The sequence below is a fragment of the Chiloscyllium plagiosum genome, chromosome 7 (assembly GCF_004010195.1).
Source record: "Chiloscyllium plagiosum isolate BGI_BamShark_2017 chromosome 7, ASM401019v2, whole genome shotgun sequence".
In the NCBI taxonomy this organism is placed as follows: domain Eukaryota; kingdom Metazoa; phylum Chordata; class Chondrichthyes; order Orectolobiformes; family Hemiscylliidae; genus Chiloscyllium; species Chiloscyllium plagiosum.
The window spans coordinates 99,999,186-100,024,792 of NC_057716.1; the positions used below are offsets into that span (position 1 = coordinate 99,999,186).

At 41.4% G+C, this 25,607-nt stretch overlaps 1 protein-coding gene across 1 annotated transcript in view; it reads left to right on the forward strand.

The window, feature by feature from the left end:
- Positions 1–25,607, forward strand: part of adcy5 (adenylate cyclase 5) — a 401,945-nt gene that overhangs the window by 282,767 nt on the left and 93,571 nt on the right. The window contains exons 6-8 of the mRNA XM_043694258.1: positions 14,982–15,140; positions 18,463–18,604; positions 20,307–20,432. Of these exons, the coding sequence (XP_043550193.1) occupies positions 14,982–15,140; positions 18,463–18,604; positions 20,307–20,432 (427 nt within the window). The remainder of the gene's footprint in view (positions 1–14,981; positions 15,141–18,462; positions 18,605–20,306; positions 20,433–25,607) is intronic.

Consider the following 25,607-nt stretch of genomic DNA (forward strand, 5'->3'; position numbering starts at 1 on the left):
ACATCTTAGTCTCTTGGTCTTCAAGAACTCCTTCAAATTAATTTGCTACCAAATACTCACCAGAAGTATAATAAATAGCACCAGAGGTAACTAGCATTGACTGCATAAATTTTTCCTGATGGTTTAACTAATCAAGGTATCATCAGCTGTGGTAATGAAATTGGAAGGACAGGCAAGTCCCAGTTTAAGGCCTGCGGTAGGTTTAGGGTTAGGGTTAAAGTGGAATTTACTGACTTGAGCCAGCCTCCCACTAGGGTGTGCTGTAGGTTTGCTACTTTGTGGTAACAAAGAAGCAGTTGAGAGAGGGAGTTGTGGATCGGGAGTGGCGGGATGGGAACAGGAGGCTGGAGGTATAGTCATAGTCAAGACGGGAGGAGATGAGAAGGGATGGGGGGACTGGAGAGATGAAGACAGAATACAGTGGTGGGGGGATGGGGGTGGTGAAGAAAGAGGATGGATGGATGCAGAGCGAATTATCAGTTGGTGTTCCTGATAGCTTCCATTGGAGAGAGGCTGGTCAAGTAAGGACAGGATTGGAGCCTTCACAGTCATGAGCTGAAAATGTGTTGCTGGAAAAGCGCAGCAGGTCAGGCAGCATCCAGGGAACAGGAGAATCGACGTTTCGGGCATAAGCCCTTCTTCACATCGATTCTCCTGTTCCCTGGATGCTGCCTGACCTGCTGCGCTTTTCCAGCAACACATTTTCAGCTCTGATCTCCAGCATCTGCAGACCTCACTTTCTCCGCCTTCACAGTCATCCCTATCGACTCAATTATAGACCCCATACTGCCAAGAGTAGTCATTCAGGTGAGCTGTCAATAGTTGACTACAGACTATCATAATTTGATGCCTTCAAAAGAGGAAAGAGGTCAAATGGACTGCAGTTAAGGAGCTGATTTGTGACAACTTGGCATAGTTGCCAAATCTTCATACATGTAAGATATTTGATATGTATAGGTTTTCAATATGGCATATCAGACCAAGACAAAAATGAGACAAACAGGTGGCTGGAAGAACACAGCAAGCCAGGCAGCACCAGGAGGTGGAGAAGTCGACATTTTGGGCCAAGACCCTTCTTCAGGACTCAATCTCTTCATTCTCAAAGTCAATCTTTAACTTCTCCATTCCTCATTTGTAACATATCCAAATCCTTCCTTCTAAATTCGTGAGAATTGGGGGTTAATAAATTCGAACAAGGACGCATGGTGCAGAGGTAGTGTCCCTAACTCAGGCCAGGAAGCCCAGGTTCAAATCACAATGGCTGCAGAGGTGTGTAATAACATCTCTGAACGGAATGATCAGAAAAATACCCTAAACTCTGTCTGGATTAAGATTTGCTCAGAGACTGCTCAGGCTGGATGTAATTAGTCGGATTGCATAATTAATTAGAATGAGGCCAAGAAGATCAGTCAGCAGAACAATGTGAGGAGCCAGTTTATATTGGCTGACCAAGGTCTTTTCTGTTTAAACAATTACCAGGACCAATGAGGCTCGCTTCGGCCTGGATTTGGTCACTAACGATAATGAGGCCTGGCTTTCGTAATAAGCCAAGATGAAGCTAAAGATAAGTTCCAGCACTGAGTGATGATGCCTGGCTTTGATAAACATTAGCGTGCGGGAACTCAGTATGTACAAAGACAAGAGAATCCAGAAATGTAGTTACTTAAGGCAGATAAGGTTTAGGCGAACTTTAGCAGTGGTGTTCAACATTATAAGGGTTTAAAGTAAATGAGGAGTAAATCTTCAATAGTAACTTTCAAATGAATTAGATAAATATTTGACAAGGAAACATACAGCGCATAAGGAATGACCTGCGAATTTGGGACTAGTTAAGTATTCCTTTGAAAGGGCTGAATAGACACAACAGACTGAATAGCCTCCTCCATTGCTGAATAATCCTATAAGGAAAAAGACCTAAATTTATGACACTGGTAGAAAAAAAGTACTTATTATTGAAGTTTAATTATAAAAGAAAAGCTTGTATTCATGTGACATCTTTCCTGACTTCAGAATATCCCAAAGCACATTGCAACCGATGAAATATCTTTGAGTTGTGGTTACTATTATGATGTAGGAAACTTAGCCAGGCTGATTCCTGAGATGCCATAACTGACATATGAAGAGAGACTGGATCAGTTAATACTATATTCACTAGTGTTTAGAATAATGAGGGGGGGAGTTTTTAAAAACCCATAAAATTCCAACATGATTTGACAGGATAAATACAGGAATGATGTTCCCAGTGTCCAGGGAGTCCAGAACCATCGGTTGCAGTTTAAGGATACAGGTTAAGCCATTTAGCATTGAGATGAGGAGATTTCTTTTCAGCCAGAGAATGGCAAGCCTGTGGAATTCTCTACCACAGAAAGTGGTTAAAGGCCAAAACATTGAAGGAAAGTTCTTAAGGCTAAAGGGAATAAGGGGAGTATGCAGGAACAGGGTACTAAGTTGGAATGATCAGCGGTAGCCAAATTGAATGATGGAACAAGCTCAAAGGGCTGAATAGCCTAACCTTGCTCCTGGTTTCTGTTTCTGTTGTCCAGACTAATTTTGCAGAGATAGTTTCCATCATCAACTTTAGGATAAAGACCAGGCAATCTGCTTATTTGGTTGAAAATATAGCGGGAGTAAGCCATTTGGACCCTCCAGTCTGCTCGACGTTTCGATACAATCATGGATGATTAGCTTCCTAAATCCACTTTCCCGACATAACCCCATATCCCCTTGATTCCCTTAGTGCGTGAGAATCTGTCAGTCTCTCTCTTGAATGACTGAGCATCCATTGTGCTCAGGGATCAGACTGGGATGTGTTCCAAAGGCATTTGGGAGAGTTTCCTGTTGCTCAGTCTGAGAGACCTGTGGGCAGCAGAGGGTGATAAATTTTGGGAGTGGTGGTATTATGTAGAAATTGAGAGGCACTGGAGATTTAGTGGAAGAGATGTGGCTGGTGAGGGTGGTAGAGATCGAGGGGTGTGAAGATTCTGGGGACGATATGTGGCTGAGGAGGAAGGTTGTGGAGGTCAAACAGTTTGGAGATTAGGGGACAAGATGTGGCTGGAGAGAAGGAGTGTGGAGATCCGGGGAAATAGATATGGCACGGAATGGTTTGGAGGTTGAGGATTGTGGAGATTTGTGGGAAGAAATTTGGCAGGTGGAGTTGGAGATCGAGGGATGTGTAGGGTTAGAGGAAGAGATATAGTTGGGGAGAGGGGATGGAGACTGAGGAGTGTGGAAATTTAAAGAACAGATGTGGCATGGAAAGGGGGTTGTTGGAGATAGATGGGTTTGGAGATCTAGGGGACAAGATGTGACTGTGGGCGATTGAGAAGAGTAGCTATAAAAGGATATGGAGATTTGAGGAAAGATGTGGTGCTGAGGGGGTGGGCAGTGAAGTCTCCAGTTCAGTTTAACATTACATCAGAAAGACAAGCCCCTCCATCGGTGCTGCATTTCTTCAGTGCTGTCACTGCCAATGCTAGCCTGGAGTGGGAATTGAACCCACAATCTCTTGATTTAAATGACACATTACATTCCTTGTCCATTGTTCCCTTGAATGAGTGTTTGATGTCTGCAGCTATCCAAAAAAGAACGATAGTCTATTAGCAGCAATTTGATCATGATAGAACATGTCCTGCACTGTTACCTATCAATATTTCAAACAAATAAAAAGGAATTAAAACTGAGTGGATATGACCCAGCAGGGCCGATGTTATCTTAATTCATGACGACATTAAAATTTCATTCTAGCATTTAACAGAGCAGTGCAGAATGCTTTCAGATGTGGGGGTGACTTTTGTATGGATTTAATCTGTAACATCTGGAATGAACAAGTTGACTGCCGATTCCAAGCATGAACTCTTCAAAGTAATTCCGATTTCTGTCGCTTTTTATGGAACAACTTTTAAAAAAGGAAGGCTTGCATTTGTACAGGGTCTCCAAAGTCCCCCAAAGAACTTTAGAACCAATGACGACCTTTTGAAGTGCTCTCACTGTTATAATATAGAAATCACGGCAGCCATTTGCAGAATTTTCCTACAAACTGCCATGCAATAACAAATATATCTGTTGCTTTGGTGACGTAGGATAGATATTGACCCAGACACTTGAGAGAACAACCTTGTTCCTTTCCAGATAATGTCATTGGATCCAACATGTTCACTCGTAAGGAAAGCATAACATCTCATTTGAAAGAAAGCATTTCTATCGTACAGTGCTCTCTCAGTTATCATTCCAGGATGTTTTGCTCAAGTTTTTGGAATGGACACTCACAATCTCCTGTTCTGATACTGAGCCATGACTGACTTGACAAAGATCTATCTTTTTATTCCTATCCCTCATGTCATTCCATTGTTTGTTTGCTCCCATTTCCTGTTTCTTTTCCCTAGAATATATTAATTTTCACAGTTCACTGGAATAAATGTGTCCGCCATCTGTTTGCCAGTCCCACCAGCCTTCCGCTACCCTTTATCTGCTTTCCCCTTCATTTTGGAATACTCAGAGATTCTGCTTTCCACATCCAAACTCAAATTATCTATAGATGCATCTTCAACCCTGCACTTCCATCCATTCTCCAATCTCAGTGAACATCAGTTTATCCTGACTTATTGCTTTCTGCCCATTATCTAACTCTCTCTACAGTCTACTCCATGTCCTCTGACACCTGAATTTCTCTAACGATTCTGTTGTGGGGCTTTCTAGCAGCAGCCTTGTGAAAAGTTCATCATTTTTAAAATATTTTTTCGTGGGAAGTGGGCTTTACTGGCAAGGCCAGCATTTGGTGTATAGAACAGTACAGCACAGAAACAGGCCCTTCGGCCCATGATGTTGTGCCAATTTAGACAATCCCTTCTGCCTGCCCTCAGTCGACATCCTCCATTCCTTGCATTTTGTGTGCTGACCTGAAAGTCCCTTAAACACCACTTTGTTTCCCATCCCTAACCAGTATTGAACTGAGTGGCTTGCTAGGCCATGTCAGAGGGCATCCATATCGGTCTGGAGTCACATGTAGGTTTTCACAACAATTGATGATAGTTTCTTGCCATGTGTGGAAGCATTAACCTGGCTCCTTCTAGCTGAGGAGCTGGTGCAGGGGAGAAAGGTTCACATTTTTGGATCATTAGAATCTCTTCTGTGGTAGAAGTGACCTGTACAAGAAGGACGGATTGCACCTAAATTGGAAGGGGACTAATACATTGGCAGGGAGATTTTCTCAAGCTGCTCAGGAGGATTTAAACTAATAAGGTTGGGGGAAGTGGAGGGAAGGTGGGATGGGATTCAGGGAGATAGTAAGTAAAAAGATCAATCTGAGACTGGTACAGTTGGGAAAAGGAGCAAGTCAAGCAGTCAGGACAGGCAGGAACAAAGCAGAGTACCAGGTAGGACTGATTAATTAAACTGCATTTACTTGAATGCAAAAGGCCTAACAGGGAAGGCAGATGAACTTAGGGCATGGCTAGGAACATGGGGCTGGGATATCATAACAATTACAGAGACATGGCTCAGGGATGGACAGGATTGGCAACACAATGCTCCAGATAATAGATGCTATAAGAAGGATCGAAAGGGGGATGAGAGGAGAAGGAGTGGCGTTTTTGATTCGGGATAACATTATGGCTGTACTGAGGAGGAATATTCCTGGGAATATGTCCAGGGAAGTTATTTGGATGGAACTGAGAATTAAGAAAGGGGATGATCACCTTATTTGTATTGTACTATAGATTCCTCCAGTAGTCAGTGGGAAATTGCATAACAAATTTATAAGGAGATCTTAGTTATCTAAAAATAACGGGGTGGTTATGGTAGGGGATTTTAACTTTCCAAACATAGACTGGAATGTTAAGGGCTTGAGTGGAGAAGAATTTGTTAAATGTGTACAAGAAAATTTTCTAATTCAATATGTGGACGTACATACTAGAAATGGTGCAAAACCTGCCCTATCTTGGAAAATAAGGCAGGGCAAGTTACTGAGTGGGGGAGCACTTTGGGTCCAGCAACCATAATTCTTTTAGTTTTAAAGTAGTGATGGAAAAGGATAGACTGAATCTAAAAGTTAAAGTTCGAAATCGGAGGAAGACCAATTTAGGAAGGTTAGCTCATTTGGCTGGATGGCTGATTTGCAATGCAGAGTGATACCAACAGTATGGAATCAATTCCTTCACTAACTGAGGTGATCATGAGGGATTGTCTGTCTCAACCTTTACCCTCACCTGATGTGGATTGACCCTCAGGTTAAAACACCACCAGTTGCCTCTCTCTAATGAGGGAGCAGCTCTATAGTCTGGTAAAATTATGGCAACTTTACCTTTACATTTTAGTCAGATTTAAAACTTTTGTTTTTCTTAGGATAAGATATGCTTTAACAACAGCTCTCTCATTTGGCCTTCCACCTTTAATTCATTACGTACATATGCACCTAGGTTTCTGTCCATGTACCTCACTGGAATAGCACATTTCATTGTTTTACTATTTCTCCATGTTCTTCCTACCAACACTTGTCGCGTTATGCTTCCCTGGATTGAAAATTATCTGCCACCTATCTGTCCACTCCACCAACTTAACAATGTCCTTTTAAAGCTTCGATTCAAACATGGACCAAAGCTGAATCGCAGAAGTGAATCAAGGGTGCATTTGACCAAGTATGGCATCAAGCAGCCCCAGCAAAACTGGAATCATTGGGAATCGGGGGAAAAGCTCTCCACTGATTGGAGTCATACCTGGCACATAGAAAGACGGGTGTGGCGGTTGGAAGTCAGTTATCTTAGCTCCAGACATCTCTGCAGGAGTTCCTCAGGTTAATGTCCAAGGCCCAACAATCTTCAGCTGCTTCATCAATGCCTTTTCCTAATTAGGGTCAGAATGGGGATGTTTGCTGTTGTTTGCACAATGTTCAGCACCACTCACAATTCCTCAGATATTGATGCAGTCGACATGCAAATGCAACAAGACTTGGACAATATCCAGGCTTGGGGTGACAAGTGGCAAAAGTAACATTTGGTCCACACAAAAGCCAGGCCATGACCATCTCCAATAAGAAGCAAATCTAACCATTACCCCTTGAGATTCAATGGTGTTACTGTCACTGAATCCCCACTATCAACATTCTGGGGATTACCATTGACCAGAAGCTCAATTGGACTTGCCAATACAATAACTACAAGAGCAGACCATAGACGAGGAATCCTGCAACTAGGAACTCACCTCCTGACTCCGTCATCTACAAGGCACAAGTCAGGAGAGTGATGGAATATTTCCCACTTGCCTGGATGGGTGCAGCCCCAACAACACTCAAGAAGCTGGATACATCCAGGTCAAAGCAGCCTGCTTGATCAGCACCACATTCACAAGCATTCACTTCCTACAACACCAGCACTCAGTGTGCTATCTACTACGTGCACAGCAGGAATTCACCAAAGATTCTTAGACACCAACTTCCAAACACTCAGCCACTTTCGTCTGGAAATACAAGGGTAGCAGATACATGGGAACAACACCACCTGGAGGTTCCCCTCCAAGCCACTCACCACCCTGACTTGGAAATATATTGCCGTTCTTTATTGTCGCTGGGTCAAAATCCTGGAATTCTCTCCCAAAGGGCATTGTATGGCAACCTACAACATGTGGACTTGAGTGGTTCAAGAGGACAGGTCACCATCACCTGCTCAAAAGCAGCTAGGGATGGGCAATAAATGCTGGCTGAGCCAGCAATGCACACATCCCATGAGTGAATATATAAAAAACAAACTCTGCTCTGAATTATATACATTGTGGAATTCTAATAGTTCTGGAAAAGATGGGCACAAATTTGAAGAGCGATATTTAGAGAATTGAGAGGAGAAAAGGGGAAATTGAATTGAATTAGCTTTATTGTCACATGTACTTGCCTGAATACAGAGAAAAGTCACCACTTAAGCTGCCATCTTAGGTGTGGGTTCTTGAGTACAAATTCTTAGGGAAAAGAAATTAGAAAATAGGGAAATAAAAGGTCCAGCACTATAGACCTTCAACAGTAGAAATTCAAAAGTAAAGCGATAAAAAGTTAAGAATAAATCCTTCCACAATAATATAATAAAGAAAAAGAAAACAATGAATTTAAGACAAAGTCCACCTGAGTTCATTTCATGGCTCTGGGCATGAGCCTCTGAACACCCCCAAGGATAATGAAGTCAAGGGTTTTTTTTTATAAGGGACATTGATAGCACATCTGAAAAGGAGAGTAGGTAAAAACAATGACTGCAGATGCTGGAAACCAGATTCTGGATTAGTGGTGCTGGAAGAGCACAGCAATTCAGGCAGCATCCGACGAGCAGCAAAATCGACGTTTTGGGCAAAAGCCCTTCATCAGGAATAAAAGGAGAGTAGGTCAATACCTGAAGAAAGAGAAGCATGAACAATATTGCCGAAGGTGGAGATCAGAAGTGAATGTTGGGTGGTCAGCAGTTTAATGGGAACGGGATTGAGAAAGCCAGAGGTTGGGTCTCATACATAAGATAGAGTGTGGTGCTGGAAAAGCATCTGAGAAGCAGGATGCTGCCTGACCTGCTGTGCATTTCCAGCATCACTCTCTCGACTCTGATCTTCAGCATCTGCAGTCCTCACTCTCTCCCCAGCAGGTAGGAGAACAAAGAACAAAGAAGATTTACAGCACAGGAACAGGCCCTTCGGCCCTCGAAGCCTGAGCCGATCCAAATCCACTGTCTAAACCTGTTGCCTAATTCCTAAGCATCTATATCCCTCTGCTCCCCACATACTCATGCATCTGTCCAGACGCATCTTAAATGAATCTACAGTGCCTGCCTCTATTACCTCTGCTGGCAATGCATTCCAGGCACCTACCACCCTTTGTGTAAAGTACCTCCCGCGTGTATCCCCCTTAAACTTTTTACCTCTCACCTTGAAAGCACGACCTCTCACCTTGAAAGCGTGAGAAGGACCATTTTCCAAACATGCACCCTTTTCACACTGGAATTCAAGGTTTGAAGTATAACAGAAATTCCACACAATAAAATTAATGAGTGGAATTTTCACTGGCACTCAGTGTCAAATTCCAGCATGTGCTTCCATTGCACAAAGACACCTAAACCAAACACTGTCAATCACAGTCTTTTCCAGCCAGAATTGCTACCTGATATCCAAATCTGAATGCATTTAATCATTATAAGCCATGTTATGCAGTTGTCAAGCAAGCCAGAAGCCTTACTTCTTAGTCACCTCCAACCTAACCCACTTGTCTAATTTCACCTTTTTCTTCCACTGACTGAGACCAGGAAATGTTCCAACGAACCTTAGGTCTGCTCTGCTGCCAGTTGACAAAATATATTGTAATGCAACATAACGGCTAAAGGCTACAGCATGAACAAAAAATAAGTATCATCATGTTCTGTTGTTAATTGCCGTCCAATGCGTCTTGCAAGTAAATGGATATTATTTTAGGGAATAATCAGCACTGCCTGTGATCTTGAAATTGCATGCCAGCATTCATTACAAATGTACCAGAAGAAGAAAATGATACACACTGCATGGATCAAGTTTGCTTTTACTTTCTTTTCATCACCAGCTATAAGGAAGAACAATCTTCTGCCGTTCACTGCCTTCAGTTATTTCCTTCTTTCTCAACCCTCGCCTCCTCCACCAACTCCATCTCATACAAAAATATGAATTAACAGCAGGAGATGGCTACACAGCCCTCAAACCTGTCCTGGCATGTGTAAAATCACAGCTGATCTGATACTTTCATATCTACTTCTGATGTGTTTGATTCCCTTGTCAACATAGAATCTGTCTAATTTAAGCTTAAACATATTTAATTACTTGCCTTCGCTGCCTCTGGGGAAGAGAGTTCCAAAGCCTCGCAACTTTTTTTTATTATTCATGGGATGTGGATATCACTATATCGGCCAGCATGTACTGCCAATCCCTAATTGTCCAAAGGGCAGTTCAGATCAGTTGTAGTTCTGGAGCCACATATATGCCAATCAGGTTTGGACATACAGATTTCCTTTCCATTAGATAACCCAGATGGGTTTCTATAAACAAGTGACAATGGTTAGACTGTATGCTTTTCCTACACCCAAACTTTTGTTGAATTCAGATTTCTCTATCTGCTATAGTGGGATTTGAATCCATGTCTCTAGAACATTCGCCCCCACTTCCGGACTACTAGTCCCATGACATTACCACCATGCCATTATGTTCTCTGTCATCTCACCCTTCAATGGAAGGTCCCTTACTTTTAAACATTCTTGACAACACTGAGTGTTTCTTGAACAATAGAAAGTCCTATTCTGTGCCCTGTGCCAAACTGGCAATGGCAACATTATTAACCTAGCTGTCCTCAGAATAAAAACAAACATAAATCAGAGATCTCTGTCTGAACCATGATTGACACACAATTCTATTCAGGAACAATCGCCGTTGTACAGTTCTCTCTTCAAATTATTTTATCTTACCATAAGCTTATCTTGTGACTGAGTTTGCAAGTGTTCTGTGAAATTTAATCATAGAGAGTCCAAGGAGTTCCAGAAAATAGGAGAATAATATTTTGCAGTTAACAAACAGACAAATTCCAAAAGACATTCGGTATGCAAACAGAGTTAATCTACCTTGTTTCACTTCAGGAACAAAATTGCTTTTGCTCAAACTGGTGCCACATTTCCCACATTACAACAATTACTACTTTTCGGTATTTCATTCACTGCAAAGCATCTTGTGATGTCCTGTGGTTGTGAATGGCACGTTGTAAATGCAAATCAAAGTTTTAACTGGAATCCATCATTCTAGACAAAATCAGTGAGCCTTTGGAAATAGTGAGGGGACCCAAGATTCAGATTGGAGGCTGTATGTATTATGATACATGGAATATCTCAATTGTGTGTGGCAAATTTGTTAGACCAGAAAGTCTTTATCTGTCTATCACTGTTTATACAAAGTACCGGACAGAAACAGACCTTTCAGTGCACCAAAAACTGTGCCGACACATAACACCTTTCTAAACAAAAAAACGTTTGAAGTACATATCCCTTTATTCCCTGTCTATTCAAACATTTGTCAAGATACCTTTTAAACGTTACGATTGTGTCTGCCTTCACCACTTCCTCCGGTAGCACATTCCAGGCACTTACTGCTCTCTGTATAAAGAAAACCTTGCCTCTCACATCTCCTTTAAACTTACCCCTTTTTACCTTAATCCTACATCCATAAGTAAATGTGAGTTGGTGTGCCTTGGGAAGAAGCAGGGGAAAATTGGAAAGGAAAAAAAAAATTGCCCTTAAGTGCGTTTGACTATGCTATCAATGGTCCCTTTAATTGTTATAAGATCATGTGATTAGCTGAGAGAAATTAAATTATGTGCCTAAATACCCCATGTTAAGGTGACCTGGGTCAATGATTACCTCTGTTGGAGGTATGGGTCCATTATGTGGTCAAGCTTTTATGAAACTAGTGAAATAACTCATGTTAATAATGATTAAGATTTATGACTTCTCGCATGCAGCTGACTCTCTGTGCAAGATTGCTGCTGAGACCAGTACTGTTTAATAACGGCTTCTGGTAGCAGTTCCAGAACTAATTCCGATTCTAAGAATGTGCCAAGTGTTAGTTACTGCTAAGTAACATGTCTGGTGCCAACATTAGCTATTACAAACAAAATCAGCAATTGCTGGAAAACGTCAACAGGCCTAACAGTATCTGTACAGAGGAAACAGAATTAACATTTTGGGACCAGTGACCCTTCGTCAAACTTGGAGAGGTTCTGAAGAAGGGTCACTGGACCCGAAAGGTTAACTCTGCTTTCTCTGCAGACCTGCTGACTTTTTCCAAATATTTCTGATTTTGTTTCTGATTTCCTGCATCTGCGGTTCTTTATTTTTTTTTTCATTTGCTATTATAAATCTTATTCTCTCAGCGTTTGGAACTTTGGAGGCAGTTTTTATAGATCAAATTGGAATTGATTTTTCTTTCTAACTTATTCTTTCCATTTTTTTCTCTCTCTAATTCTCCCTCTGCAGAGAAAGACCGTGGGAGAGTGGTATTGGATAGATAATCTATGGTAATGCTCTGGGGCTTGGATTCATATTCCCCCCACTGAAATCACTGGTAGATTTTAAATTCATTAGTAACACCTGAATTGAAAGCTTGTCACAGTGATGGTCACCATGAAATGATTATTGTATAAGCCCAACTTGTTCACTAATACCCATTAGGGAAGGAAATCTGCTGTCATTTTTACTCATACCTGGACATCAGTGGCTGGGCCAGCATCCATTACCTATCCCACATTGCCAAGAGGGCAGTGAAGAGTCAGCCGGTTTGATGTGAGTCTGGAGTCACGTATAAGTCAGCAGAATTCCTTTAGTGAGCCATATGGGTTTTAACAACAATTGATAGTCAATAAGCTTGCGTTATAATTCCTTATTTTCCTTGAACTCAAATTTCACCACACAGTGGGAATCAAATCCATGTCCCTAGGCTAATGTTCTGGGATTTCTGGATTACGAGTCCAGTGACATTTCCATTATACTGTTACCTCCCGATAGGGCTGGCCTATATATGATTCTGGGTCCACAACTAGTAAGGTGATGGGGAACAAGTGCTAGCCTTTGCCATCCACATGGAGATAGTGAGGACTCCAGATGCTGGAAATCAGCATCGATAAAGTGTGGTGCTGGAAAAAGCTCAGCAGCTCAAGCAGCACCAGAGGGGCAGGGGAACCGACATTTCAGTTTGGAATCTTTCATCAGGACTTTCCTGCTCCTCTGATGCTGGTTGACCTGCTGTGCCTTTTCCATCTCCACACTTTCTTGACTCTTTACCATCCATATCCCGTTAAAGAATGTAAACCTGATTTGACACGAAATTCATTTCTCATTGCACAATTTATTTTCTAGTTTTTATCTTTGGTGGCTAAGGAGATATCCTGTTGGTTTCCTGTTTACTGTGGTCCCTGTGCCTTCTTTCCCTCACTGGCATTCTCAGTATCTGCACAGCGCAAGGTTGTTAGGCATTAGCGAGTGTATAGGCAAGATTAATTAAAGACAGGCATCTGAGTGAACCCTGGCTCTCTGTTAATTTATTCCTGGGTTATGCCTGTTTGTGTTTTGCTCAGTAATCTAAGTGCCGACATCCAACCAGTTTGGTGTAGATACGTGGGTTCACATATCTGCATTAAAGCTGTCAGAACTGAGGATGTTTTGCATGTGTTAGAAAGAGTCCTGACCTTACAGGACATGCTAGATATCAGATACATGAATCTTTTTCTCCCTTGAGGTGAGATCCTTAATCCCTTCCAGCAAACCTTGGTCCCTGAGTCGGCAGATTGTAGGTGCAAGGCCATTCAAAAGATTTGAGCACAAAGTTAACATTGGCAATCCCAATGAAGTGCTGAGGGAAGCGCCATCTTTTGGATCAGAGCATGAACCAGAAGACCAGAAGTCATAGGAGCAGTTGGTAGGAGGCCATGGAATAGTGGTATTTTTGCTATCAATCCAAAGACTTAGGTCATTTTATGGGGATCCCGGTTTGAATCCTGTCGCGGCCAATGGTGGGATTTGAGTGCGTTAGAAAAGAATCTGAAATTAATGGTGACCATGAATTGTCAGAAAAACCCATCTGATGCTCCTTTAAGGGAGGAAACTACCATCCTTACCAGGCCTGGTCTGGCCTGGCCTACATGTGACCCAGTAATGTGATTGACCTTTAACTGCCCTGTGGGCAATTAGGGATGGGCAATAGCCAGCGACACCTTCATCCTGTGAATGAATAGAGAAATGTGTGCCATTGAGCCCATCATTCACTGAGATCATAGCTGATCGGACAATCCTCAATCCCACTTTCTTACCTTTTCTCCATCATCATTGATTTCCTTAAAAATGTGTCTGTCATAACCTTGAATATAATTAACAGCTCAGCCTCGACTGCTCTCTGCAGGAAAGAATTTTGCTGACTCATCATTTTCTAAGAGAAAAATATTCTCCCTCATCTCAGTTTTAAATGTGTGACCCTCTATCCTGACATTGTGCCCTCTGGTCCTAATCTCTTCCACAATGGAAAACAGCCTGTTTGAACATATCCTGTCAAGTCTTCTGAGAATTCTATATGTTTCAATACGATCTCCTCTCAGTTTCCTAAAATTCTGGGCTACGTACCCTCACAGATGGATATAAATTATCCCATAGAAGTGAAGTGGTTCTCCCCGAACCCCAGGCAACACTTTTCTCTCGTTCAGGCAATATCACAACATGGGTTGATAGAGTCATAGAGATCGGATTAGAGTGGTGCTGGAAAAGCACAGCAGGTCAGGCAGCATCCAAGGAGCAGGAAAATCGACATTTCGGGCAAAAGCCCTTCATCAGGAATGGATGAAGGGCTTTTGCCCGAAATGTCGATTTTCCTGCTCCTTGGATGCTGCCTGACCTGCTGTGCTTTTCCAGCACCACTCTAATCCAGACTTGGGTTTCCAGCATCTGTAGTCCTCGTTTTTACCTAACAGAGTCATAGAGATGTACAGCACAAAACAGACCCTTCAGTCCAACTCGTCCATAGCAACCAGATATCCTAACCTAATCTAGTCCCATTTGTCAGCACTTGGCTCATATCCGTCTAAACCCTTCCTATTCATATACCCATCCAGATGGCATCTTACTGCTGTTTGGTGGAGCTTGTTTTGCACAAATTGGCTGCTGTGTTTCCTAAATTACCACAACGATTTCCAAAATCAAAAGTACTTAATTGGCCGTGAAAGACCTTTGGATATTCTGAGGTACTGAGAGGTGCTATACAAATGCAAGAATTTGTTCTCTCTTTAGGTTGGCCCTTACTGTGTTCCTCCTCTAAACTTTCAGAGAAAAATGTTAAATCTTGTATAATTTTCACAAAAGAAAACATTTGAATGGTGTTCTTAAACGAAAATGCTGATCATTGAAATGTTAATGCATGCAACATGAACACACTGCATCATTTGCTATCATTTCTTTTCTTGCCCCATGTAGGTTGGTCCGAGAGGTGACAGGTGTGAATGTAAACATGCGAGTCGGGATTCACAGCGGACGAGTACACTGTGGAGTCCTTGGACTCCGCAAGTGGCAATTTGACGTGTGGTCAAATGATGTCACCTTGGCTAACCACATGGAAGCAGGAGGCAAGGCTGGGTAAGATTAAGTTGTGCCCAAAACTGAGCTGCTCGCAACACGCCTGGCACTTATCCTCAGCCTCATAAACCACAAACTGGCACCTCCTGTCTGCCCTCCTCACATGATCATCAATATTAAGTCAACAAAGCTGCTCTTTGGTCATCGTTATAGAGTGACACTCACAGTAGCACCACTTAAACTATATTAAGCATGTTGGCTGTTCTGCGCATGTTCACACACTGGTTAACGTGTCCCTTTGCACTGAGGGTATCGTGTTGACACTCACTCCCCTCTTAGCGGATTCATGACTCCCCTCAGCTAGTACGTACTTTAACAGATGTCAGGAACCAAGCTGAGAAGAAATAAAATTTAAAATCACACAACGCCAGGTTATAGTACAACCGTTTATTGGAAGCACTAGCTTTCGGAGCACTGCTCCTTCATCAGGTGGTTGTCAAAACAAGAAATAAAATAAAGATCTAAGTATCTAATACAGACTGCATCACATAAAAAAAACTCTGATTGATGTAAGGCCTTTCGATACATGTAAATTCCTTCAAGGAATTATTCCTTTATATTAAAGAAACAAACATTTTTACTTAAAGCCCTATATCAAAAAAGCTGATCCTTTAATAACCACTTGGAACTGTTGATCAAGCTGTCAATGTATACCACCCATCACTGAAATAATGACAGATTATGGGTGCTATCAACCAGTAATAATTCTAAAATCTTAGCTCCCAGGGTTATGTCATCGAAAAGCTGTTGAAACTGAAAGAATGATCTTTTACAATTCATAAAGACATTAAATTTATTTTCACATGAAGTTTTTTGCATCGAAATTTAGAAGGCGAAGGATTTAAATCGTTTGAGAGCTTGACAATACCACATACCTAATCCATTTTTATAAGCATTTACATCTATAGTTAAAAAAAAGTCATACAATACAATATCAGACCCATGTTCCAAGAAAAATAGTGCTTGTTTGAACTCAGCAATGAGCAGGCAAAGGGTGAAATTGCTATTGGTGAATTTCCCCTGAATCCCCATGAAATCAGTGGTGGAGCGAGAACACCAATATGGAACCAAGATTCAGCCTGGGACCCATGGGATCATTGAGTGGGAGAAAGTGTCTGAGGGATAATGTAGGAGAATAGCACAGGCACTGGGGCTATGGAGACAAACAAGGACTTCTTACTAATGCTGGAAGATGCAAATAGTCGAGGGATATACAAGAAATTCCAGAGTTTTGACTGAATAAAGTTTTTAAAAATTTTGGGCCTCTTCTGGCTCAGTCCTTGCCCCTGCACATTGTTCTCAAAGCATTAGCAAAGAGCTGTTGAAGGAATTTAAAATTGAGAGGTATATATGTGTGTGGACAAAATTCGCCCTAAAGGTGATGTCCCCATGTTAAATTCGTTTGCTATCACAGTTGTATCTTGTGTACAAAGATTTTTATAATTTTTTTTCTTGGAGTGTAGACAACAGTGGCAGAACCACCACTTAAACCCCCATTTCTCATCACTGTGAAGAGGTGGTTGTGGTGGGCCATCTAATCACTGCAGTCCATGTGTTGTTAGCATTGTGTTCCAGGATAACTCACCTCCTGATTCCTCAAAGCCGATCCACCATTGACAAAGCACAAATTGGGAATACGATGGACTACGTTCCACTTGCCTGGATGGGTGCAGCTCCAGCAGCACTCAAGAAGCTTGACACCATGCAGGACAAAACAGCCCACTGCTTTGACACCACCTTCAACATTCACTCCCACAAGACACAGTGCAGAAACTCACCCAGCTTCCTTCAACAGCACCTCCTAAACCAACCATCACTACCATCTATAATAACAGAAGTCACACCACACTAGGTTATAGTCCAACAGGATTATTTGAAATCACAAGCATTCATAGTGCTGCTCCTTCGTAAGGTGAAATTTTACAAAACACTGAATGGTGAACACTTTCTCCTGACGAAGGGGCAGTGCTCTGAAAGCTTGTGATTTTAAATAAACCTGTTGGACTATAACCTAGTGTGGTGTGACTTCTGTTTGTCATGTAACTTCTGACTTCGTCTACCCCAGTCCAACACTGGCACCACCACATCATCTATAAAAACAAGGGCAGCAGATGCATGTGATCACCATCACCTGAAAGATCCCATTCAAGTCACTCGCCATCCTGACTTGGAAAAACGTCACTGTTCCTTCAGTGCTGAAACTTTTCCCACATAAACAATATGGGTATACCTACACCCAATGGACTGCAGCAGCAAGAGGTTAGCTCAACCCAACCATCTCAAGCACAATTTATCAATGAACAAAAATGGTGGCCGAATCAGTGACAGCCATATTCCATGATCAAAGAAAAATTGGAAGACTGAGCTAGTGATGATAATACTGGATGCGATAGATCTTAGAGTGAAGCTTGACTTGATAGCTAAGTTTTATTTTTGCAGTTTTGGACATTAAAATACTAACCTGCAACTCATTCCCAACTGCCCATTATTCTATGTACTAGTGAGAGGGCAAAAGAATCAGCAACCAGAGAATACATATTTAAGAAAATTAGCATAAGAAACAATGGCACCGTAAGAAAAATAATATTTGAATACAGAAAGTTGGAAATCTAGAAAGCACTGCTTGAAAGGCTGGTGCAAACAGCTTCAATAGTAACTTTCAGAAGGGAATTGGAGAAATACATAAAAGGAAATCAAGTTTCTGGACTAGGGAGAAAGGTGCAGAGGAAGTGTGTATGGTCAGATAGCTCTCCCAGTGAGCTGGTGCAAGCAAGATAGGCCAAATAATCTCCTACTGTGATTCATTCGTCAGATGTGAGTATCACTGTTAGACCAATATTTATCGTCCATCCCTAATTGCCCTTGAGAAAGTGATGGTGGGCTGCTTTCTTGAACCGCCTGAGCCCCTGGATGCAGTTATGAAGATAGTTCCAGGATTTTGACCCAATGACAGTACAGGAACAGCAAAACAGCTCCAAATCAAGATTGTGCATGGCTTGATGGGGAACTTACAAATGGTGTTCTCAAACGATGATACATTCCATTGTATTAAACACTTGAGCCCCTCAATTAGATTCCAGTCTTTAACTCTCTCCTGTGCGTCCAATTTTACATTTATAAACCTCTTAAATCATCAAATAGATTCCAGTCTGTAAATTATACCCTCATGCCCACTATTCACTAAATCTCTAAACCCTTGGATTAGATCACATTGGAGACTGAAATCTTCAGGGAAAATGCTGTGTTGGTGATTCTTTTGTGCAATTTGCTCGGCCATTCTTAATCCTTTCACTCTCTGATAAGTGTCTCTTCCTGCTTTTAGGCGAATCCACATCACAAAAGCCACGTTGAACTATCTGAACGGGGATTATGAAGTGGAGGCAGGTTTTGGAGGCGAGCGGAACGTTTATTTGAAGGATCATAACATTGAGACATACCTCATTGTGGGATGTAGCCAAAAACGGGTAAATAAAAGAATTCCATCAGAAATTGCAGCAGAAGTCAGCCATTCAGTCCCTGTAACCTGTTGCACTATTCATTAGCATCATAGATGATTCTACGCAGGCATACAACACAGAAACAGGCCATTTGGCCCCATCCCTCCAAATCTTTCCTATCCTGTCCAAATGTATTTTGAATACTGTAATTGTATCTGCTTCTACCACTCTCTCTGACAGTTCATTCCATAAATACAACACCCTCCGTGAGAAAAGTTTGCTCCTCATCTTTTCCCCTCTTAAACTTATGTCCTCTACTCTGGTGGAAAGACCTTGGCTATTCACCTTATCTATGCCCCTCATGGTTTTACCCTTAATGCCCTTCATGACTTTACACTTGTACACTTTACACATTTTATACTTCATTTACACATTCCAGTCGTACCCTTAATACCTCCACAATTCTATTGAGCCCTGTCTTGATCATAGTCAACAAATGGGTCAATAGAGATACAGTGGCAATAATGGAAGGGGATATTTCAGGATACACCAAATATGCATTACAATGCAAATTGTTTGATTTAAATATTTTAACATTTTAAGTTTTAGCTTTTTGGGTTTTGAGTTAGCAACCTGTGGATTTTCTGTTGTCTGATGTTAAAAATTAACTTATAAGTATGTCTAAAATAATGATGATTTATTTTAAAACTATTTTTAATCTTTGGCTTTAGAGTGTATATGTTAATGTGCACCACTAACTGACTTTTTGTTTGTTTTGCAATGTTTTGCAATACGGCAAGGTGAATAATGGGGCTTTAAGGTTTAGAACTTATATTTTTTTTAATATAAATTAATAGAAACACTCACAGCTTAGAGAGGGAGATTTTTAGTTTCAGTTTTACTTTGAGTTTTAGGCAGTCCTGCGATGTTCTTGGAATAGAATTATTGTGTAGACCAGTGCTCCTGAGAAGGGAAGGACATATTGTCAGTTCAATTGCCTTTTAGGGTTACTCCCAGACCTGAAGTGTTGGAATAAAACTCTGAAGAGGTCACTTAAAGCTGAGTTCATTGAAGCTCGGGTGTATAATAGCAGCAGGAAGAAGTTATCTGCAGTTCTAGTCTGTAAGTTGAAGACATAAGTCACTTAAATATACAAAAGCATTAGATACAGGAACTCTGGTGTGAGTATTGTACAATACACCACCCTCTGGGTTAAGAGGTTTCTCCTGAGTTCTGTTAAATTTAGAAGTAATTAATTTATACTAAATACTAACATACTATTTGTATATTTATAGTCCCTAATATTTTTACTCACACAGAAATAGAAAAGTTTTCTTCATATCTATGCTTATCAGTTCTCTCTAAATTGTAAAGACCTTTGTTATGTCACCTATTATTCTTGTCTGTTCTAGAGATGGGTCCCGCACATTAAGAGGCATTATCCTTCAATTCTGCCATTGTCTTTGTAAAGCCTGTCCCCTCCATAATCTAGTATAGAACAGAGCCATTACATCCATTGTCTCAAAAACTGAATTTCAGTTCTCAAACCACTGAGGTTTAAGCTCACATTCCAACTAGATGTTTAGTCTAGATCTGTGGAATTATTGATCCATTACTATAACCATTACATTGCTGTGCCTCTCCCCTTACTTGGTCTTCTTCTCCTGTTTGGTCCAGAATTCCCTTCACTTTCAAGACTAATGCTTTCTATACTTCATCTTCATTGCAGAAGGACGAGAAAGCAATGATTGCAAAGCTTAACAGGACAAGGTCGAACTCAATATCCAACATTGGTTCACCGTGGAATGTGGAGCGTCAATTCTACAAGCACATCTCTAAGGAGATGAAGACCATGGTAAGCAAATAAATCACATATCTCACTGTCAAATCAAGTTTTAAAAGTCATTTCTCAATGCTTGGATGTTACTGACAAGGCCAGAATTTGTCGACCATCCCTAATGATGAGGAATGGATTGCTGAACCACTTCAGAGGGCAGTTAAGAGTCAACCTCATCACTGTATGTCTGGAGTCACCTGTAGGCCAGACTGGGTAAGGATGGCAGATTTCCTTCCCTGAAGGACATCAATGAACAGATCAGTTTCATGGTCACCATCACTGAGACTAACCTTACATTCCAAATTTAGTAAGAGAATTTAAGTTCCACCCACTAGAATTGTGGGCGGCATGGTAGCACAGTGGTTAGCACTGCTGCCTCACAGCGCCAGAGACCCGGGTTCAATTCCCGACTCAGGCGGCTGACTGTGTGGAGTTTGCACATTCTCCCCGTGTCTGCGTGGGTTTCCTCCGGGTGCTCCGGTTTCCTCCCACAGTCCAAAAATGTGCAGGTCAGGTGAATTGGCCATGCTAAATTGCCCATAGTGTTAGGTAAAGGGGTAAATGTAGGGGAATGGGGGGGTTGCGCGTCGGTGTGGACTTGTTGGGCCGAAGGGCCTGTTTCCACACTGTAAGTAATCTAATCTAATTGGGAACCCATGAATCCCAAAGATGTAGCCAAGACTCTTGGATTATTTCTAGTCCAGGGGCATTACCATCTTACCACAATCATACTGGGGATACCTCATAGATGTGCCCATTCAATTCTGTGTTGCTTCTTGCAAGATACTTGTGACTGGTGCTTGTAACATTTGGACTATATAATGTTTGAATGCTCAGAAGCAAATGGAGGGGTTGAATACGTTCTTCAGTGTCCAGATGATTTTATGTTATTGCAGTAATGGAACAGCTAATAACACATTATGTAGCATTGTAAGTAATTTATTGTAGGACAAGATGTTGCAATTGTATGGCATTGTTAACTTGATCAAGGTTCCCAAGAAACTTCACAAGAATGTGATCAGACAACAAAATTAACGATAAGCCAAATAAGGAGATAATAGAACAAGTATCAAAAACTTGCACAAAGAGGGTTTTCTTGCAACTTTTAAAAGTTTTCTTTTAGGACACTGGCTGTTGGAGTCAGTCCCTTGAACTGAAGAGATTAAAAATCCTTTTTCTAAATATTTTTTTCCATCCCCACACTAGCAATTGTTATTTTTTCCCCACAACACCGATGTGTGTGTGTGTAAATGCAGGGACTCAGTGAAGACACCATTGTGCAAAATATTCGATATTTTCACCACCAGGAAAACACCCATATGGTCAGGGAACCAGTAACAAGCAAAGCCCGATAAGGACAATGCTGACGTGAAAGAAAAGTCAAGGGAGAGGGTAAAAGTGTTTTTTATTTAATTATGCAAAGTAGCTACTTTTTATTGTCCATCCCTAAATGCCATTTTGGAAATGGTAATAAGCTGTATTCTTGAAACCATTACAGTCCTAACATTGTAGGTGTAACAACAGTACTGCTAGGTCTGGGATTTTGTAAGTCGGATGGTAGAGGGAAACTTGAAAATGCTGGTGTTCCATTCATCTGCTGTCCTTGTCCATCGAGGTGGCAGAGGTCACACATTTGCTGTTGAAGTAACCTTGGTGAGTTACTGCAGATAGTATTTACTGCTGCCACTGCGTGTTAGTGGTGAACAAAGTGTGTGTTGAAAATGGTGGACATGGTTATGGATGGGGTATGGGTTTAAAGTGACAGTTTTGTCTTGGATGGTATTGAGATTCCTGGGTTTATTGGAGATAGATTTACCCAGGCAAGTGGAAAGTATTCTATCATACTGCAGATTTGTGTCTTGTAGATTGTGAACAGGCATTTAGGAGTCAGAAGGTGAGTTACTTGCCACAGAATTCCCAGCCTCTGATCTACTTTTGTAGCTGCTATTTCCGTGACTCTTCCAGTTCTGTTTCTGGTCATCTGCAGGATGTTGATAGTGAGGATTCAGTGATGGTAATAGCATTGAATGTAATGGGGAAATGATTGGATTCACCCTTGTTGGAGATGATCATAGCCTGGTACCTCTGTGACATGAACGTTACTTGCCACTTATCAGTGTAAGCTTGAATGTTGTCCACGTCTTGCTACATTTGGACCTGAGGAGTGATGAATGGCACTGAACATTATACAATCATCAGTGAAAATCCGCATTTCTGAACTAATGATGGAAGGAAAGTCATTGATGAAAATTATTGGCTCAGTAACATCACTGCTGACGGAGTCAGCTGGGTCTTCAAAAAGACAGAGCATAAGACATAAAGTAGGTCCTTCTGCCCATTGAGTCTGTTCTATCATTCAATGAGATCGTGGCTGATCTGATAAACCTTAATTTCATTTCTCTGTTTTATCCCTACAACCCTTGATTCTCTTGATAGTTCAAAATCTGTCTATCTCAGTCTTGAATATATTTAATGACCCAACCATTGAGAGAGTTACAGATGCATTGAAGGCAGAAATAAAAGCAGGATCTCCTGAAGATGAGATGCTTAAAGGGATTACTTAACTACTGACAGAATTATGTGGACAGAACAGGGAATTGAACTGACTGAGTCTGCTTCATCAAATGTCAGCATGGACTTGATGGGCTGAATGGCGATCCTTCTGTGTTATAATTAACTCCGTGCAAGTAACACTGCATGTGAGTCTATTTACTCCATAACTCTATATCCAGAGTTAGATAGAGAGGAGTGGATGAAGGCTTTTGCGTAGCATAGTCTTCAGCCTAGGCATGTTGGTCTGAATGCCTTGTTTATATGCCCTGAAGTATATATAAACACTTTTCTTGCACCAGTGTGAATATTATTAAACTATACTGCTCCACATCCTTGAAAAATAAAATGTCAAAAGTATAGGATTTTCATTTTGCCTGATTTTAGTCTTTGTTCCAAAAAAAATCACAAAAAACATTACAAGAAACGCCAATGGCTCCCATTATATAGAGTCATAGAGATGTACAGCCATGGAAACAGACCCGTCAGTCTGACCCATCCAGGCCGACCAGGTATCCCAACCTAATCTAGTCCCACCTGCCAGCACCCGGCCCATATCCATCCAAACCCTTTCTATTCATATACCCATCCAAATGCCTCTTAAATGTGGCAATTGTACCAGCCTCCACCACTTCCTCTGGCAGCTCAATCCATACACGTACCACCCTCTGCGTGAAATGTAAATCTTTTCTGAACCCTTTCAAGTTTCACAACATCTTTCCAATAGATAGGAAGGAGACCAGAATTGCATGCAATATTCCAACTAAAAACTGGAAGAATAACCGCTTTTTTCTTCTTCTGATATGGGATATGGCCGGTGCTGGAAAATCCATTAAGTATAATCCAGAGTTCCAGACTAATGTTAAGGAGAACAAGGGTTCGAATCTCACTAAAAGGCAAATGGTGAGATTTTAATTTAGTAAAATTCTGGAATTAAAAGTTAGTTTAATGGCAACCCTGTAACCATCATCAGTTGTTGTAAATACTCATCTGATTCACTAGTGTTCTTTCGAGAAGGGAGTCCGCTGTCCTTTCCCAACCTGGCTTACATGTGACTCCAGATCCCCAGCAACTTGGTTGAATCTTCACTGCTGTCTGAAATGGCCTAACAGATCACTCAGTTCAAGGACAATGAGAAATAAATGCTTGTCCAGCCAGAAACACACACATCCCATGAACAAATTTTAAAAAAAGAACATGAATCCTGGTCCAGTACTGGGATTCAGTCCAATGTTATGTTCTGTGTCCAGACTGTCTCCTAGACTGATTTAAATTCTGAAAAAATGCCAGAAAAACTGTTCTGTGCTTCTCCTTAAGCACTTGTCTGTCATGTTCCCCAAACTTACTTCAACATCATGTGGCTCCGAACGGATGTTGGTTATAGCAGAGGTTCAGAAAGCTGAATTAAAAGTTCAAAAAGAGGACATAATTTACCTTTAAAATTTATCCTTATCTCCAAGAAAATGATAAATGGAACCAACTGCATGCAATTGAGCACATATCAGTCTTCTTGTATTAATCAGGTTTTCCTGAGAAATGTTAGGTTTGGAACCAAGTTGAGGAGAACAGTTTAACTGAAGAGAGCAGAAGTGAAGAGATAAGTCAGAGTAATTAGGCAAATTTGGGTTTGGCTGAGAGATTCTCAGTTGAATTTATTGCGCATAATACAGGCTAATGCTTCCACTAGTGTACAGAGGTAAAGCTGCACTATCAGAAGCTGAACACATATATTAAACCAAAACTGCCCAATCTGTTGGGTGTGATACATTGCATACTTGCTGTTTTCAGAAGTATTCTCCCTGATAACCTGGTGAAAATCGCTAATGTAGTAACTGTTCCATTGCTGTTTGTGGGAGCTTGCAATGTGCAACTTAGTGATTCCCACCAATCTTCCCAAAAGCAATGACTTGACAGTCCTTTTCTTTGTTAGTGATTCTTGGTTGAAGGATAAATATTGACAAAAGACATGAGGGAAAACTCCCCTGGTCTTTTTGGAAATAGTTCCCTGTGATAATTTACAAGGGCGAATGGGATAATATATGGCTCATGCGAAAGATGTCACCTTCAACAGCACAGCACTGGAATGTTATTCTATTTTATCTGCTGAAATCTTTGGAGAAGACTTAAACCCAAAATTATCATAACTCAGAGGTGAGAGTACAATCCAATGAGTCCCTGCTGACCTCAATTAGAATTACCACTCCTGATATATTCCATGGCCTGTGGATTGTGGGTGATGCAGGCATATGGCTGTTGGTGATGCCACACATGGTTGATCAATTTTTAGATTAGATTACATTACTGTGTGGAAACAAGCCCTTCGACCCAACAAGTCCACACTGACCCGCCGAAGCGCAACCCACCCATACCCCACATTTACCCCTTACCTAACACTATGGGCAGGAGAAAGTGAGGTCTGCAGATGCTGGAGATCAGAGCTGAAAATGTGTTGCTGGAAAAGTGCAGCAGGTCAGGCAGCATCCAGGGAACAGGAGAATCAACGTTTCGGGCATAAGCCTGAAGAAGGGCTTATGCCCGAAACGTCGATTCTCCTGTTCCCTGGATGCTGCCTGACCTGCTGCACTTTTCCAGCAACACATTTTCAGCTCTGATCTCCAGCATCTGCAGACCTCACTTTCTCCT